At 41.2% G+C, this 18,486-nt stretch overlaps 1 protein-coding gene across 1 annotated transcript in view; it reads left to right on the top strand.

Annotated features, from left to right (window-relative positions):
• Positions 1-14,389, top strand: part of lrig3 (leucine-rich repeats and immunoglobulin-like domains 3) — a 37,679-nt gene extending 23,290 nt beyond the window's left edge. Inside the window, exons 4-19 of the mRNA XM_062994691.1 lie at positions 697-831; positions 1,682-1,825; positions 1,922-2,065; positions 2,454-2,597; positions 3,352-3,495; positions 4,451-4,531; positions 4,706-4,777; positions 4,872-4,943; positions 5,861-6,024; positions 6,622-6,951; positions 7,079-7,360; positions 7,737-8,210; positions 9,169-9,327; positions 9,589-9,729; positions 10,569-10,748; positions 13,467-14,389. Of these exons, the coding sequence (XP_062850761.1) occupies positions 697-831; positions 1,682-1,825; positions 1,922-2,065; positions 2,454-2,597; positions 3,352-3,495; positions 4,451-4,531; positions 4,706-4,777; positions 4,872-4,943; positions 5,861-6,024; positions 6,622-6,951; positions 7,079-7,360; positions 7,737-8,210; positions 9,169-9,327; positions 9,589-9,729; positions 10,569-10,748; positions 13,467-13,723 (2,923 nt within the window). The 3' untranslated portion in view covers positions 13,724-14,389. The remainder of the gene's footprint in view (positions 1-696; positions 832-1,681; positions 1,826-1,921; positions 2,066-2,453; positions 2,598-3,351; positions 3,496-4,450; positions 4,532-4,705; positions 4,778-4,871; positions 4,944-5,860; positions 6,025-6,621; positions 6,952-7,078; positions 7,361-7,736; positions 8,211-9,168; positions 9,328-9,588; positions 9,730-10,568; positions 10,749-13,466) is intronic.
• Positions 14,390-18,486: the final 4,097 nt, after the last annotated feature.

The following is an 18,486-nucleotide window of genomic DNA, read 5'->3' as shown; positions in this document are numbered from 1 at the left end:
TGTTTTAATTTGAATTCTACACAATGCCCCAACTTTTCCAACAATATAAGTGATTGACAAAGCCACACATTCACAGCCCAAGTGTAGCATTGCCAATCCAAACCAGTGAAATAAATGGGCACGCACTGCATTTTAGCCCCCTCACCCACCTTCAGTTTAGTCCCGTTTCACACTTACACTCACTCTCTCTCGCTCTTACTCACACATACACAAAGGCAGCACTGTGCAGGCTCTGTTTATAAATGAGGCAGTCCATGCACTGCAATTTAGGAGGCGTGCAACGCAGGAAATTGCTGGTCTCAGCCATGGCGTGCTTTCACTGAGGGAATGGTATTCATCAACCAAGTAATTGGCAGTTTTTTAAAATACCTTGTAAGTAATTACCTTATAAACAAAATAACACCACACTCAAGTGTCGGGCTGTTTTGACTTGTTGTGAGGAATGCTGACATGAGTTAGCTCCACACACACACACACACACTCACACTCACACTCAGAGAGAGAGAGAGAGAGAGAGAGCGAGCATGGAATTCTTCAAGTGCATGACTCAGGATAATACAAGCATGCCTATGGAGGCCTCTTCCTGGCATAGCCATAGGGAGAATGCTCATTTTTTATCCGAGTGTCTGCATCTCACTGTTAGAAAAATGTCTGATTTGGATGCATTCTGTAACACATGGTATGTTTATTTTACAGAGCTAATAACAAGATCTCAAAGATATCGTCGGAGCAGCTCGGGCCGTTTCTTTCGCTAGAGACGCTAGACCTCAGCAATAACAACCTGGTGGAACTGAAGACCGGAGCCTTTCCTTCTCTTCCTCTAAAAAACTTGTGAGTGGTCCTTTGGAAACACTTCTGCTGTGTTTATTATGAAATGATTCATTGTCTCGACCATAAGGTTAAAGCATTTAAATACCAATAGCTGTTTACCAGTTAATTATTAGGCTTGCTATGATTTTTAATTTTGCCGCTAATTAATTGCTATATGTAGATTTTAGTTTTTGTTAATTTTATGCTTTATATTCCTGCATAACAGTTGTATAATGTACATAGAGTGAATGGGAATAAACATCATAACATTGTAGCCCAGGGTTTTTTATAGTCTTTTTTAAGCGACCCACATTTTGTCCATGATTTTTACCATGACCCAGGCAACACAAACAATGCATCAAAATGAAATATAAATATTTAATAAAAATGATGACCATCTGGTACCACTGTGGTTTACAAGATGTAACGTAAAGCCTCCACAAGGGGGCGTACATGTTTAAGTTCATTTTGTGTTTATGTGCCTGTTAAAACGGGTTTAATTATTATTATTATTCTCTGCTACCCATTTTTTGGCTAGCCCATCACTGCTAAGTTCTCAAATTCATATCTCAGTTCGGCTGTTGACCGTCCAGGTGCCTGCACAGACACGATTGGCCTCTTCTGAGGGAGGGCAGGTCGAATGGACTACTCGTGGTTTCTGCAATTGTAGCTTTTGCTTGCTGGGCGATGGCACCTGCACAGAGACAGTAAAACATGAAATAAAATTTAGATACAGTACAGCAACATTGGTTTAGGCATCAAATTTAGCATCATGTTTGCACACACAACACGGTTGTCTTTGATTAACAAACTCTTAAATATGTGTTAAACAAGTTCTTTGTATAAATTCTTTGTACTCTTGTTTACTCAGATACCTAAACAACAACCGGATCTCTGTATTGGAGCACGGCTGCTTCAGCAACATTTCCAACACCCTACTGGTGCTGAGACTAAACCGGAATCGTCTGAACTCCATACCAGCCAAGATCTTTCAGCTACCCAACCTTCAACACCTGTAAGTTGTCCCTCTTAAAGGAATTTTATCCATTCAAACGATCCAAACAATCAGCCGACATTTCAGATGTTGATAGCTTTGTTGTTGCGAATGTAGGGATCTGAGCAGGAACCGGGTTCGACGTATTGAGGGCTTGACATTCCATGGGCTTCACACACTTCGCTCTTTAAAGATGCAGAGGAACGGCATCACGCGCCTGATGGACGGAGCCTTCTGGGGCCTCAGCAACATGGAAGTTCTGTGAGTGCTGCTCTGGTACTATGAACTAACACAATGTGACTTGTTGTAATAGTAAGAATAATAACCTTTAATCAGTAAAATGTCTTTATAGATACACTTGATGTGTTTTACATATTAAGTTAATACAAATGAGTCAAAGGCACTCAAAGTGGTGCAGCAGTAAATTGGGCTTGCCCACTACTGCTGGGATTTAGAATTTGAATTCCCAGTGGTGCTATAGGCCGGTCGGTCGTCTGTATACTGGCACGATTGGCGTCCTATTCAGGGTGTGTTACTGCACTGTGCACAGTGACTCTGAGAGAATCTGACCTGGAGTTGTGGTAAAACATGAAAAAGGAGTGAAAATGGACAAAAATGAAACTAATAATTATTTTGTGTGTGTGAGCAGGCAGCTGGAGTATAATAATTTGACTGAGGTGAATAAGGGCTGGCTCTACGGGCTGCTCACCCTGCAGCAGCTACATCTGGCTAACAACGCCATCAGCCGCATCAAATCCGACGCCTGGGAGTTCTGCCAAAAACTCGCCGAGCTGTACGTAACACACACACACATACATTTTATTTACATAGGATGTCACCAGCGCTTCTCTGGACATTTTCAACAGCTGACATGTTAAGCTCTATACATGTGGATCTGTGTGTAACGTTATTTGTTTTAAAAATGATGTGGATATTTTGCATAATGCTGCAGTGAAATTGTGAGCATTACCAGACATAGTTTAAACAGTGGTTTTACTGGCACAGTTTTTGTCCTGGCAATTCTGTATGAGGTTTTCTTGGATACTCCTCTACAAGCTTTGCTCGGTGGGTAGCACTGTCGCCTCACAGCAAGAAGGTCCTGGGTTTGATTCCCAGGTGGAGCGGTCCGGGTCCTTTCTGTGTCGAGTTTGCATGGTCTCCCTGTGTCTGTGTGGGTTTCCTCCTACAGTTCAAAGACATGCAAGTAAGGTGAATTGGAGAATGGAATTGGAATGTAACTAAAGAGTGTAAAACATGACATTAAAATGCTAATAAATAAATAAATAAATATCCCATTCTTTATGGTCGAACTTAGTCAAATCTAACCTCTTCAAATTGGATGGTGACCTGGCATCTCTCGGGTCTCTTCACAGGTGTTTAATGTCATTTAAATATGGGTTTCTCAAGGCCCCAAATACGCCACAGTGTTACTAATACTAATACGCCACATGCTAACTCAAGGGGTCTGTATACTTACTGAATCCACTACTTACACAGCATGTATAGTTTAATATTTGCACATGTAACATGATGTTTCTGTCTCTCAGGAATCTTAGCTCTAATCAGCTGACTCGTCTGGAGGAGGGAAGCTTCATGGGCCTGAGTGTGCTTGAACAGCTCTCTATTGGCTACAACAAAGTCAGCTTCATCACTGATGGGGCCTTCAAGGGTCTTTCTAACCTGCACTTACTGTAAGTACGACATGTTACAGACATGTGCTTTACCACCTGTCAGTACACAACACACCTTATAAATCCTAGGTGTAGACCAGCTTTTTTTTGTTTGTGAAGTAAATTGGTGGAGCGGCCCAGGTTCTTTCTGGGTGCTGTCTTTCCATGTCTGCAGGTTTCCTTTGGGTAAAAACATGATGTTAAAATACCCAGTTAGTCATGATGTAGCTCTCTCAGTGTTCAGCTTAACTGTTGCTTTATCGCAGTGCTGTAGACTTGAAATAACCGTTATTAGGGGCAAAATTGACTTCCCACTATGGTGGAAGCAGAATTACCATTTTTTCCTGAATTGTTTTATTTTCAAGGTTGAGATTAGCTAGGATCAGAGCTTTACTACATTTTGAATGTCATTATTTGAAGTATTTGAGAACTGCTATGGTTAAGCCTAATTTGACACAGAGAAACAGAACAGCATGTAATTAAAGACTTAGCGTGGTGCGGGTAAGCACTGTGTTAAAAAATAGCATGCACAGAAGTTACAATGACATTCAAGTTGCTTTGAAACTAAACGGAGAATAAATTCTTGCTCTGTTTAGAAATTCAGCAATCAATCAATACCTGGCTTTACAGGGAGCCAACACGACAAAGGCTGTGTATCAAGTCAGCTTATTATACCTTATACAAAGGTACACTTATGTAACATGGTAAAAGCTGGGATTTGTCGAGGGAGGGTGAATGTACAAAGAAAAGTGTATATTAAAATGTATTCCTTTACACCCCTGGTAAAAATGTAGCTTTTTACTGAACATGTGTATTATGGTTAGTGGATGTGTTTGTATGAGTCCATGAGGTCTCACTTTCTCTGCATCCTGTTCCTACAAAAATAAGGTAGCTTGACAAGCACTAACCACAAAGTTGTAAGGGTGTGGACTTTAACATTGTGGTTATTTTGTTTTCCACTTTTTCTTGTCTAAAGGGATTTAAGATACAATGAAATTTCCTGGACCATAGAGGACATGAATGGACCCTTTTCAGCTCTGAACAATCTTAGAAAGCTGTAAGTTTCCAACTGCTGTCATTACATCTTTGTGTTCCTTGTTTTTCTCGTAGTCATTCATAAAGTTTGAACATAAACAGCCGTGGCTTGGTGATAGAACCAAATCCATTAGGCTTTTGCTTTTTTGTATCACTATTGTGTTTTTGATGAATGAATCCACTTTCACTCTTTCAGATTTCTTCAAGGGAATCAGATTCGATCAGTTACAAAGAAATCTTTTACTGGACTGGACTTGCTAGAGCAGCTGTAAGTAATTTTGTGATATCATTTAAATAATAGTTTTAAACTGATTTATAAGACTGTGTTTCTAAAACCCTAGTTTTATTTTTTTGTTTTTCAGTGATCTTGGCAACAATGCTATCATGTCGATTCAAGGTAACGCCTTTGCCCAGATGAAGAAACTAGAGGAGCTGTAAGTGAATTATTTCTACAAGCTAGTTTGAAACGTTAGGATAGAATCTAATTGTACTAAAATTAAGTGGATTTCTTTAGTGCTGTCTAGTTTTTAAATGCTAGACAAATGCTTGACTAAGAGCAGTAAAAATTCACAGCACATCTTTGTGGTTTTTTGATTTACCAGTATTTCCATATTCCCTAAAATGGGAGTGCCGATTCCAGTGCAACAGTTTGCAAGATGTGTGGAATTTTGAAGAGTTTAGTTAACACTTGGCTTATCTAAAATCTGGTTGGTGTCTGGTTTGATTCAAAGTGTGCTTTAAATTGAAATCCTAATATGTGGAATTTAAAGATTTGGTGAAGACAAAAATGTAGAAAAAGCAGAGCTGATTTTGAATATATATATATATATATATGGGCGGCACGGTGGCTAAGTGGGTAGCAGTGTCACCTCACAGCAAGAAGGTCCTGGGTTCGAACCCCAGGTGGGGCAGTCCGGGTCCTTTCGGTGCAGAGTTTGCATGTTCTCCCCGTGTCTGCGTGGGTTTTTTCCGGGTGCTCTGGTTTCCTCCCACAGTCCAAAAACATGCAGCCAGGCTAATTGGAGACAATGAATTGTCCTATAGGTACCTAGCCGCTATGATGCATAAACCAGTTCATTGTAGTGCCGGTCCCCGATCGATCGATCGATAGATAGATAGATTAGATAGATTTCCTAGAGACCTACAGTGGTGGCATGAAGTGTTTAAATGTCTACAAATCTGAAAATGCTCAGTTTCTCAGCAATACTATAAACTAGGAAAGTAGGTCTGGTCTAGTGCGCTAGATTTAGCACTATGGGGTTCGTCACAGATGTCAGGATCACTTTAGTGGTCTGTGTTGATTCCTGCTCTGAATATGTTTTTAAGCTTTTTAGTTTTTCTATTCTGCCAGGCACCTCAACACGTCAAGTCTGCTTTGTGACTGCCAGCTAAAGTGGTTCCCACTGTGGGTGGCAGAGCAACCCTTCCTGTCCTTGGTCAACGCCAGCTGTGCCCATCCACAGCCGCTCAAGACCAAGACCATCTTTGCAGTCAGCCAGGATGAGTTTGTGTGCGGTGAGTGGCATTTTCCTTGTGCGTTACACCTGGCCAAGTGTGGCTTTTGACTCATGGTGGGAAGTCTAATGGAAAAGAAAACACTTGAATCAGAAAAAAACACGAAATATAGGTTTTACTCATAAATTTCTCTTAAATAAAAAATATACATTTCTCTTCAGATTTATCTTTTATTTTATTTTAATTGAACATGATCCTAAATAGCTTTTTTTTTAATAGATTTAGGCTTATGCAGATACATTGTCTGCATTTTTATTTGCCTTAAAATTGCTCTTGAATTGCATTTAATGTAGAATTAAAAAGTATGAACATGTATTTGAAGGTTTTCTGTAGACACATCTAATACAAGCTTCAATCTGTTTTATCATATAAAAATGAGGGCGGCTCGGTGGGTAGCACTGTCGCCTCACAGCAAGAAGGTCCTGGGTTGGATTCCCAGGTAGAGTCCGAAGACATGCAAGTGAAGTGAATTGGAGATACAAAATTGTCCTATCATTTGTAACCAGTAACTACCTGTCCTGTTATGAATGTAACCAAAGTGTGTAAAACATGAGGTTAAAATCCTAATAAATAAATATAATTTCCCCCCATAAACAGATGACTTCCCCAAGCCTCAAATCACAGTGCAGCCCGAGACGCAGTCGGCCATCAAAGGCACCAACGTGACCTTCGTGTGCTCGGCAGCCAGCTCCAGCGACTCACCCATGACCTTTGCCTGGAAGAAGGACAACGAGGTCCTGAACAACGCAGACATTCACAACCAGGCTCATCTACGATCACAAGCGGGCGATGCGAGCCAGGTTACCGAGTACACAACCACATTGCAGCTGCACTATGTGGAGTCCTCCAGTGAGGGAAAATACCAGTGTGTCATCTCCAACCACTTTGGCTCCACCTATTCTGCCAAAGCTAAGCTCACAGTGCACAGTAAGTAGCTTGATACAGCACATATGTCTTTGAATAGTAAAGTAAAATAGTATGAGCCAGATTTTCAAATGTGATTTTTGCGTTGAGATGTTCAGTTTTATTGATTACATTTATTCCTCTTCAACAGTGCTGCCATCCTTGACCAAAATTCCCATGGATCTTACTGTCCGTGCGGGTGCCACTGCCCGACTGGAGTGTGCCGCCACCGGCCATCCCACCCCTCAGATCGCCTGGCAGAAAGACGGAGGCACAGACTTCCCGGCTGCAAGAGAACGCCGAATGCACGTGATGCCCAGTGATGCTGTCTTTTTCATTGTGGATGTGAAAACCGAAGATATTGGCGTTTACAGCTGCACCGCCCAGAATACAGCTGGTGCTATATCTGCTAATGCTACACTAACTGTTCTGGGTAAGAAACTTTGACTGTCACATTTTTAAGTAAGGGTCAGATGCAAGACAGAAACCATGTAGCTGCTTTGCTAATTATTACTAGCCTCCTAGTATTTCACCTGTCCAAACATTCACAATTGGCTGTGCCTGAGGAGGGGGATTCTGTTGGGTCCAGTGGGTTTCATTCAGTGATAAGAGAATTGAAATGGGGAGTTGGCAATAAAAAAAGAACTAATTAGCTAACATTAGCTAGCCAGTAGCCTGTTGGAGGCGAAAAGAAGGTAACACCCACAGTGTCCTTAAAATGTGTTCTTGTAAATAATACATTCATTGAATACTTGAGCTCGTCGTGTAGAATCTTTCCAAACAGGAACCTGTTGTCTCCTTTTCTTCAGAAACACCATCATTCCTGCGTCCCCTGACCGACCGTACAGTAGCCAGAGGTGAGACGGCCGTCCTGCAGTGCATTGCAGGTGGAAGCCCTCCACCACGCCTCAACTGGACCAAGGATGACGGGCCGCTGACGCTGACCGAGCGCCACTTTTTCGCCGCCGGGAACCAGCTGCTGATCATCGTGGATGCGGCCGAGGCAGATGCCGGCACATACACCTGTGAGATGTCTAACCCCCTGGGCACAGAGAGGGGCAACGTGCGGCTCGCCGTGCTGCCCAACCCTAACTGCGAGTCCAGCCAGGCAGGCTCAGGGGTGCTGGGCACGATAGGTGGTGGATACGAGGAGGATGGCTGGACCACAGTGGGCATTGTCATCATCGCTGTGGTGTGCTGCGTGGTGGGCACATCGCTGGTGTGGGTGGTCATCATATACCACACACGTCGGCGCAACGAGGATTGCAGCGTAACCAACACAGGTCAGCATTACTTTTATGGTCCATTAGAGCTAATGCTTTAGCCAAGTCTAGTGCATGTATGGTTAAATTATTGATGAGCAATCATGCAGTGTGAGCTCCACAATGACTAGTACAAGCTAAGGAAAAGCAACAGCCAATAGAGGTGTGTCAAGGAGAAGTTACAGAATCATATCAATCTGCAATGCAGTTTATGGCTGACAGATGGGGCATGGAAGCTCTTATGACTGACATGTTGGTTCCTCTTAACTGACAGTCACCTGCACCTCTTTGAGAGCTAATGTGCTCCAGGTGGAAGTGATTCTATTCATCACAGTTTCTTCTGCACAGATGTGCTAACTTCTTTGTAAGCAACCTGCTTTTTTCTGAAATTGTGATGCCGGGCTTAATACAGTCCAGTTTTTCACGAGTGCAGATGCCGAGAACACTCTGAGCAGTTTGCTATATTGTGACAACCAGTTTTCAGTTATGCGCTATCCCTTTTCTATCCACTTTTTTCATTCTGGGCTGTGGATATTTTTGTTTTTAATTTGTTACGTTTTTCCATTATTTTGGCCACCTCAGTGACAAGGCACGACACTCACCTTACAGGGGGTTTGGTTGAATGACTTTGCCTCCTATTTGGAACTAGTTAGTGCTTTAAACAAAGATTTACTGTCTCAACATCATGCCACTGTTTTAGTAGTACACCACCATCATTGTGGTTGGAGTGGTGATGTGCAGTTTTTAACACACAACAGTATTTTGCCTCTTTGTCAGTGATTTAAAAATTACATTTACTCACTGCCAGTCAGTCACTACCACATGATCACAAGAAGACTTCAGTTACATTTTAGTTACAATACCTTGCATTATACAGAAATTTGGATATTGTATATGTGTAGTGTGATAGATTTATACTCAACTTTACAGTTGGTATTAGTTGACGATCTAACCAATCTGCTTTTTTTGCCCTGTGTAGATGAGACCAATCTGCCAGCCGACATCCCTAGCTACCTGTCCTCTCAGGGTACGCTGGCGGAGCACCAGGATGGATATGTGCCCTCAGAGACCGGCAGTAACCACCAGTATATAAGCTCTTCATTGGGAGGATTCTATCTGCAGCCTAAGGACATGAAAGGTAAAATAACTGTACTTTTTTAAGTTTGCTCATTAGGAATTAAGGGAAGGATTTTCCACTTGCAAAATGTCCTCGATCCAAATTTGGCTTCTATGCTTTGTCTTGGAGCCAAGAGGCTAATTAGGTTAACATTTATTAGAAGACTGTGGGCAAAAGTGCATCGAAAGTCAGTTGTAAATGTGTGTGTCATTACATTATTTGTATTAAACATCTTGGAATGTTATCCTCATTGTTTAATCTGGGCTTTAATGTTGCCTGCAGGTCTTTGTCAGCTGGACACAGGAAGCGAAACAGATATGGAGGCATCTATTGACCCACTACTTTGCCATTTCCAAGGTCCTTTCAGCTCATTGCTTAGAAGAGGCAACCTGTACGGCCCAGACCCCACAGACGCATATGCAGGTAAGACAACATTCAATTCAGCATTAGTTTTCCTGGTTTATCTAATTCATTTTAACTAATGTCAGATTAATTAACAACCACGATTTGGTAATGTTCTTTACTGGCTACCTGCCCTTTTTATAAGTTTATTGGAAACTTGTAATTCTTGGTTTGCTTTAGCGTTCCCACAGAAGGGAGATTTAGCCATCCTATTTGTTTATTTAGAATTTCTGCATTATAACAGTTGGACAGTTTGCAAACAGAAACATTGTAAAAAAAAAAATGTCTCAATTTCTTTAGATTGTATAAAATTTTATATAAAAAACTTCATATAAAAGCTTCTCAGGTGGCGCAGCGGTAAAACACACGCTAGCGCACCAGAGCTGGGATTTCAAATACATGGTATCGAATCTCATCTCAGCTCTGCCATCTGGCTGGGCAGAGTGGCCACATGAACAACGACTGGCCCGTTGTTCAAATAGGGGTGGGGTATTAAGCCGGATAGGGACTCCTCGTAACTGATGCACTACGACCTCTGCTGGCTGTTTGATGGCGCCTGCACAGAGGTGGGGAAAGAGTGCGGATCAGGGTGTGTCTCTCCGTACACAAGGCTGCTCTGCATATATGCACTCGCCTAGTGTGGGTGACAAGATGCATACGGCTGCTGCCCACGTGTCGGAGGGGGCGTGGGTTAGCTTCGTTCTCCTCAAAGCAGAGTGGGGGTCTGCATTTGTGGAGAGGAAGCGTGATGCAATCTGGCAATTGGACACGCTAAAAAGTCGTGAGAAAAAGCAGATAATTAACAAAAAACTTAATATGAAAAAATTAATATAAAACACTTTTCTGTTTTTGTTGTCCAGGCTTTACTGCAGATCAGAGACTCATGTGCAGGGATTCTTATAGCTCAAAGAAGAGAGACTGTTATGGCTATGCTCCATCTGTGTCCTCGGATTCATTCGAGCACATGAACCCCGGGGTGCTGATGCAGTGTGACAGGGAGGAATGTGGTCAGTCTCAGCTGCCCCCAGCCTCCTATATGGGTAAGTTAACTAATCTAAGTTCTAAATACATACTTGAGTTAATATCAATATGTTAATAGTAGGGATGTCCCAATCCGATCTCAAAGATCGGAATCTGGGCCGATCAAGGCATTTTTTAACTGATCGGTATCGACTTTACTTAGGCCGATCCTAATCCCGATTCCGATTGGAAAGTGAAACAAGTCCAACAGTGAAGTGTAATGTCTGCAATGCGAGCGTTTCACGAGGCGGTAGGAGCAGAGCTGCATTCATTACTGTAGAATTTTATTATTTATGTGGTGTGTGAGTCAAGGATCACTCCGGTTTACAAAACAATAACTTTTAATCCGAGTATGAAAACTTCAGGACCATAACATACAGCTTTTACGAGTTTACGTGTTACAAGACTGAACAACATCTCAGTATCAAGCACTCTGGCTTAGTTATGTAACCGAGCGTCGTAGTGATGCACTTGCTTAATAAAGAAATAAATACACGGTATATATCACAAATTGTCGGGAGCATTTAACACTTTATTAACTTCTTCTGTTACGGTACCGAATAGCGGACAGCTAGAGTCATCGCGTTAGCCAAGCACGCTATTCCATGCACTATGGAAACCCCAAAGGGTCAAAACACACTCACTTCACGTAGAAACGTCCATCAAACCATTGTCTCAATACAACCACTGAAAAGTTTGTTACAGTTACAACACGGCAGGCAATTTTTTTCCTACAGCACTGCAGAGCTATTCAGTTGTACTGAGCTATTGTTCATGTCAACATATACATTGGATTAATTTGAATAACTGTAATGTACAGGGTGGGCCATTTATATGGATACACCTAAATAAAATGGGAATGGTTGGTGATATTAACTTCCTGTTTGTGGCACATTAGTATATGGGAGGGGGAAAACTTTTCAAGATGGGTGGTGACCATGGCGGCCATTTTGAAGTCGGCCATTTTGGATCCAACTTTAGTTTTTTCAATGGGAAGAGGGTCATGTGACACATCAAACTTATTGAGAATTTCACAAGAAAAACAATGGTGTGTTTAACGTAACTTTATTCTTTCATGAGTTATTTACAAGTTTCTGACCACTTATAAAATGTGTTCAAAGTGCTGCCCATTGTGTTGGATTGTCAATGCAACCCTCTTCTCCCACTCTTCACACACTGATAGCAACACCGCAGAAGAAATGCTAGCACAGGCTTCCGGTATCCGTAGTTTCAGGTGCTGCACATCTCGTATCTTCACAGCATAGACAATTGCCTTCAGATGACCCCAAAGATAAAAGTCTAAGGGGGTCAGATCGGGAGACCTTGGGGGCCCACGACGACCAATCCACGACGACCAATCCACTTTCCAGGAAACTGTTCATCTAGGAATACTCGGACCTGACACCCATAATGTGGTGGTGCACCATCTTGCTGGAAAAACTCGGGGAACGTGCCAGCTTCAGTGCATAAAGAGGGAAACACATCATCATGTAGCAATTTCAAATATCCAGTGGCCTTGAGGTTTCCATTGATGAAGAATGGCCCCACTATCTTTGTACCCCATATAACCACACCTTACCATCAATTTTTGTGTTCCAACAGTCTTGGAGGGATCTATCCAATGTGGGTTAGTGTCAGACCAATAGCGGTGGTTTTGTTTGTTAACTTCACCATTCACATAAAAGTTTGCCTCATCACTGAACAAAATGTTCTGTGTAAACTGAGGGTCCTGTTCCAATTTTTGTTTTGCCCATTCTGCAAATTCAGTGCGCCGATCTGGGTCATCCTCGTTGAGATGCTGCAGCAGCTGGAGTTTGTAAGGGTGCCATTTGTGAGTAGCTAATATCCGCCGAAGGGATGTTCGACTGATGCCACTCTCCAGTGACATGCGGCGAGTGCTACGCTGTGGGCTCTTGCTGAATGAAGCTAGGACTGCCACTGATGTTTCTTCATTAGTGACAGTTTTCATGCGTCCACATTTTGGCAAATCCAACACTGAACCAGTTTCACGAAACTTGGCAAGCAGTTTGTTAACTGTAGCATGGGAGATGGGTGGTCTCGTAGGGTGTCTTGCATTGAAATCTGCTGCAATGACCCGGGTACTGCGTTCACCAGACATCAACACAATTTCTATCCGCTCCTCACGTGTTAACCTCTGCGACATGTCAATGGCTGTAAACAAAGAGAAGCTTGTAAATAACTCATGAAAGAATAAAGTTACGTTAAAACCAAGCACACCATTGTTTTTCTTGTGAAATTCTCAATAAGTTTGATGTGTCCCATGACCCTCTTCCCATTGAAAAAACTAAAGTTGGATCCAAAATGGCCGACTTCAAAATGGCCGCCATGGTCACCACCCATCTTGAAAAGTTTTCCCCCTCCCATATACTAATGTGCCGCAAACAGGAAGTTAATATCACCAACCATTCCCATTTTATTTAGGTGTATCCATATAAATGGCCCACCCTGTACTTGAGGTGTGCACTGTGTGAACAGTATTATCTGGTTCTTATCTAGACAATATCTAGAAAATACAAGTATCGGTTTGAGAATCGGTATCGGATCAGAAACAAAATTAAAGATCGGGATCGGGAACAAAAAAACGTGATAGGGACATCCCTAGTTAATAGTTATAATAGGTAATAGGTATAATATAATAGGTAATTAGGGATGTGTACTTATTTTATTTTATTTTGGACTTCATGGCCTCGACCCTAACTGTGCTTTCTTTTCTCTAGGTACATTTGGTAAAACTCCATGGAGACCTCAGCCGGATCTTTACCCCAGCCTCTGCACCTCAGTCTCTCATAAAGGAGTGACGCTCCACGAGAACCCGTACTCGACCCTCCATTACGACTCGGAGCATGAAGAAGACCTCTCTGCTCATTCACTTTCACAGAATCAGACATCAGACCTGGACAGCAGTGTGTATGAACAGTCGTTCGACAGCAACAAGCCTGCGGAGATTTGCATAAACTCTCAGCCCTTCTCATAGCACAAGAGTGTTATAAAGGAGGACTGAAAAAACTGAACTGATTTCTACCTCAGCCTGGACACACGTCGTGCACGCTGACTTTGAATGTAAAAGTCGAAAATGATGAATCATTACCAAAAAACTAAGAGTTCTAAAAAAGGAAATGTATAGTCCTTGTTACTTTTGTACTGAAAAAGATATAAAAATTTATACATTTTATATTTGAAGTATTTTATTTTGTAAATTAACACTGTAAATAGGATTTGTTATTTTGCTTACTTTTTTATTGAAAGATGTTCTGAACAGACTGAACAAATACTCGACAGATGAAAGGGAATATTGATGGCTGGTCCACCTCTAACACAAAGATTACTTTGTGATCCTGTGCAATGCTTGTGAAATACAATAAAAGCTCCTCTGTACTTTTCTAGTAATAATACAGACGTTAGAACTTTTATTCCTTAGATTTGCTTTTACGTGCCTGATCACTTAGAGACATCTTTCAAGCATAAAGTATTTAAACACAGTAATACAGAACCAGCTGTTAACCAGTTGTTGCTTTCAGTGTTTCATCCCCTTGTGTTTGTGAGTCTGTTACTCATGCATCCGCTATTTGCTACAAGTAAAGCACCCTTTGCACATATTGATTCTTGATAATAAAACATGTGCTGCTACACAGTGAACAAATGCTCTGATCTTTGATGGTTTAAGGGACTAGTGTGATACATGTTGCAATTTAACTTTCAACATTATGCAGCACATACACTGATCAGCCAAAACATTTAAACCAGCTCCTTGTTTCTACACTCACTGTTTATTTTATCAGCTCCACTTACCATATAGAAGCACTTTGTAGTTCTACAATTACTGCCTGTAGTCTATCTGTTTCTCTACATACTTTTTTAACCTCCTTTCACCCTGCTCTTCAATGGTCAGGACCACCACAGAGCAGGTATTATTTAGGTGGTGGATCACTCAGCACTGCAGTGACACTGACATGGTGGTGTGTTAGTGTGTGTTGTGCTGGTATGAGTGGATCAGACACAGCAGCACTGCTGGAGTTTTTAAATACCGTGTCCACTCACTGTCCACTCTATTAGACACTCCTACCTAGTTGGTCCACCTTGTAGATGTAAAATCAGAGACGATCGCTCATCTATTGCTGCTGTTTGAGTTGGTCATCTTCTAGACCTTCATCAGTGGTCACAGGACGCTGCCCACGGGGCGCTGTTGGCTGGATATTTTTGGTTAGTGGACTATACTCAGTCCAGCAACGACAGTGAGGTGTTTAAAAACTCCAACAGCGCTGCTGTGTCTTATCCACTCATAGCAGCACAACACACACTAACACACCACCACCATGTCAGTGTCCCTGCAGTGCTGAGTGATCCACCACCTAAATAATACCTGCTCTGTAGTGGTCCTGGGAAAGTCCTGACCATTGAAGAACAGCATGAAAGGGGGCTAACAAAGCATGCAGAGAAAAACAGATGGACTACAGTCAGTAATTGTAGAAGTAAAGCTGATAAAATGGACAGTGTGTGTAGAAACAAGGATGTGGTTTTGATGTTATGGCTGATCGTTGTATATGTAAATAAAATTACACATTCTTACTGAGATTGGATAAAATGTCAAAAAATAAAAAGCGTGTGACTCTAATGCAGGTGAAAAGAAGCGGTTGGCTACTACACACATGCCGGATGGGGCATGTGTTAGGTACAGCCCTTCTCGGTCAGGGAGGTCTGCAGCAGCAAAGAAAGAACAACTGGGTAATTTGATGTGACTAGGTTTGGGGATAAATAGAAAAATAATTAAAATTGCATAATTATTATTGTTTTAACTTTACACAATTTGCCAGTCAAAATGTAAGTAAAGAGAAAAAGGCAACATGTCTAAAAATGAATTTAAAATAAATGCTGAACTATGACATAAGACTTCTGGGACACTGCGGCTTTGCTGGCAATGAAAAGGCAGACCGTTGAGCTAGAAGCACAGCAGGAGAACAAACAACAGACTGTAAACTTCCCCCATCAGATGTCAAACAATTTATATCTGTCTACATTAAAAATATTTGGCAAACAGAATGGAACACACAATGCGAAAACCAACTTAATGAACTATGTCCTGACATTTTCACCAAAAGACAAATACAACCAGAGAAACATATTGATCAGATGGTCTGTTCCAGATGCCGCACTGGGCAAACACATTTAACACACTTGTGTCTTAAAAGGGAGGAAGCTACCCCACTCTGTGACACCTGCCAAATACCTATTTCCATCAAACATATACTGATCAGCCATAACATTAAAACCACCTCCTTGTTTCTACACACACTGTTCATTTTATCAGCTCCACTTACCATAAAGAAGCACTTTGTAGTTCTACAATTACTGACTGTGTAATTGTAGCACTTTGTAGTTCTACAATAACTGACTGTAGTCCATCTGTTTCTCTCCCAGAAGCACTACAGAGTAGGTATTATTTAGGTGGTGGATGATTCTCAGCACTGCAGTGACACTGACATGGTGGTGGTGTGTTAGTGTGTGTTGTTTTAGTATGAGTGGATCAGACACGGCTGCGCTGATGGAGTTTTTAAACACCTCACTGTCCCTACTAGGCTGAGAATAGTCCACCAACCAAAAACATTGAGCCCCGTGGGCAGCATCCTGTGACCACTGATGAAGATCTAGAAGATGACCAACTCAAACAGCAGCAATAGACGAGCAATCGTCTCTGACTTTACATCTACAAGGTGGACCAACTAGGTAGGAGTGTCCAATAGAATGGACAGTGAGTGGGCACAGTATTTAAAAACTCCAGCAGCGCTGCTGTGTCTGATCCAGTCATACCAGCACAACACACACTAACACACCACCACCATGTCAGTGTCACTGCAGTGCTGAGAATGATCCACCACCTAAATAATAACTGCTCTGTGGGGGGTCCTGACCATTGAAGAATAGGTTTAAAAGTATGTAGAGAAACAGATGGACTACAGTCTGTAATTGTAGAACTATAAAGTTCTTCTATATGGTAAGTGGAGCTGATAAAATGGACAGTAAGTGTAGAAACAAGAAGGTGGTTTTAATGTTATGGCTGATCGGTGTATACTGACTGAATGACAATCTACAGCAATAATTAAAACTATTAGAAAAAAAAAATTAACCAAGCCAAAATAGAAACAATCCACAATCTCTTGAAAAAAAATGGTCTAAAAGAACACATCAAAGACATACTTAACACTTGACAAGGGCTATAGACTGAAATAAAAATTACCTATAACCATTGTGTAAGCATGACATAAAACATCTAAATAAATTAAATAAATGCAAAAGTCTTCAGGCTACTTAATGACTTTGTTATTCCTCTAATTGTATCTATTTATCTTGCCTTTGGCCATACATATTCCCTTTTACCTTCAACTCTTCATCCAAACTCTTAGTCCAAAATAATATAGAGCATAGAGCACCCTTTTGGCTTAATTACAGCCGTCAGTGTATGGATATGTAGATGCAGTGATTGAGGAATATTTGTCCATTCCTCTATGTCGGGTTCAGGTTGAGTCAAATTGCGTTGTGAGTGACAATTGACTGCTCTCTTCCAAGTCCAGTTATAGATTTACTGCCAGATGTATGTTGGGGCTCTGGCACCCAAGGACATTCACCTTTGGGTGGTGTGCTGTGTTTGGAAATCACTGAACATAGTGCTTGGAGATCAGTCCACAGAGTTCAGTCTTGTAGTGGCAGGTGTCTCGATGGGTAGCACTGTCACCTCAGCAAGAAGGTCCTGGGTTTGATTCCGAGGTTAAGCAGTTTGGGTCCTTTCTGTGTGGAGTCTGCATGGGTTTACACTTTTCATCACTTAGCAATGCTCTAAACAGTACATGGACAGAATTATCCAGCCCCTAACCTGTGCTTTTCCACTACTTTATGCCAGAGCTCTTTTAAAAGCAGCATTTCGACCATGGTGAATTCTTTGCACTACTGGTAGTGGAATCTGCAAGTAACAGCTGACTTTATTCTAAAGTAATCAAAACCAGTACTATTAATATCAGGTGGTAGCTATTAAACCTAATGTTTGATCTGGAAGGTCATCCTTAGTGAGATTATGGTTAATATAAGGATCTGATTAACTATCCAGGTATTTTACTTATTACGTTTTAATAAATATTTTACTATGGTAAAATACCTGTAATATGGTAATATGCCTGAAGTGTATAAAATTCAGCTGATGTGACACACTTCGGACCTTTTGTAAAACCAAAATCCAAAATTGCAGGTTTGGTTTAGCTAAAGTGCCAAGTCATTACTAAAATGCTAACTGAACCACAGCAACATACCGGTTTAGCAAAATAATGCAACTGTTTGGTTATCAGGCCCTATTGCTGATTAAATAAGTACATTAACAACAAATACAAAACTTTAATACATAAAAGACGTTATCATTTGGTCTTTATATCTTAGAACAAACAAAAAAAGCAAAGAAGACATTTTGACATTCCCCATTTTTTTATAATGACACTGGCTCATTTTCATGTAAAGTATGTAGTAACTGAATCAGGCTGATTAACCATAAAATTATCCCACCAAATCAGAAAAAGTTGGGTCAGTATGGAAAATGCAAATAAAATAAAAACAGTGTTCCTTACATTTACTTTGACTTTAATTTGATTGCAGACAGGATGAACCTGAGATATTTCATGTTTTATCTGCTCAACTTCATTTCATTTAATAAACATGAATTCCTACATTTCAGGCCTGCAACACATTCCGAAAAAAGTT

The sequence above is a fragment of the Trichomycterus rosablanca genome, chromosome 1, assembly GCF_030014385.1.
Source record: "Trichomycterus rosablanca isolate fTriRos1 chromosome 1, fTriRos1.hap1, whole genome shotgun sequence".
In the NCBI taxonomy this organism is placed as follows: domain Eukaryota; kingdom Metazoa; phylum Chordata; class Actinopteri; order Siluriformes; family Trichomycteridae; genus Trichomycterus; species Trichomycterus rosablanca.
Note: the sequence above shows the minus strand (reverse complement) of the source record. Positions and strands in the feature narration are given on the sequence as shown.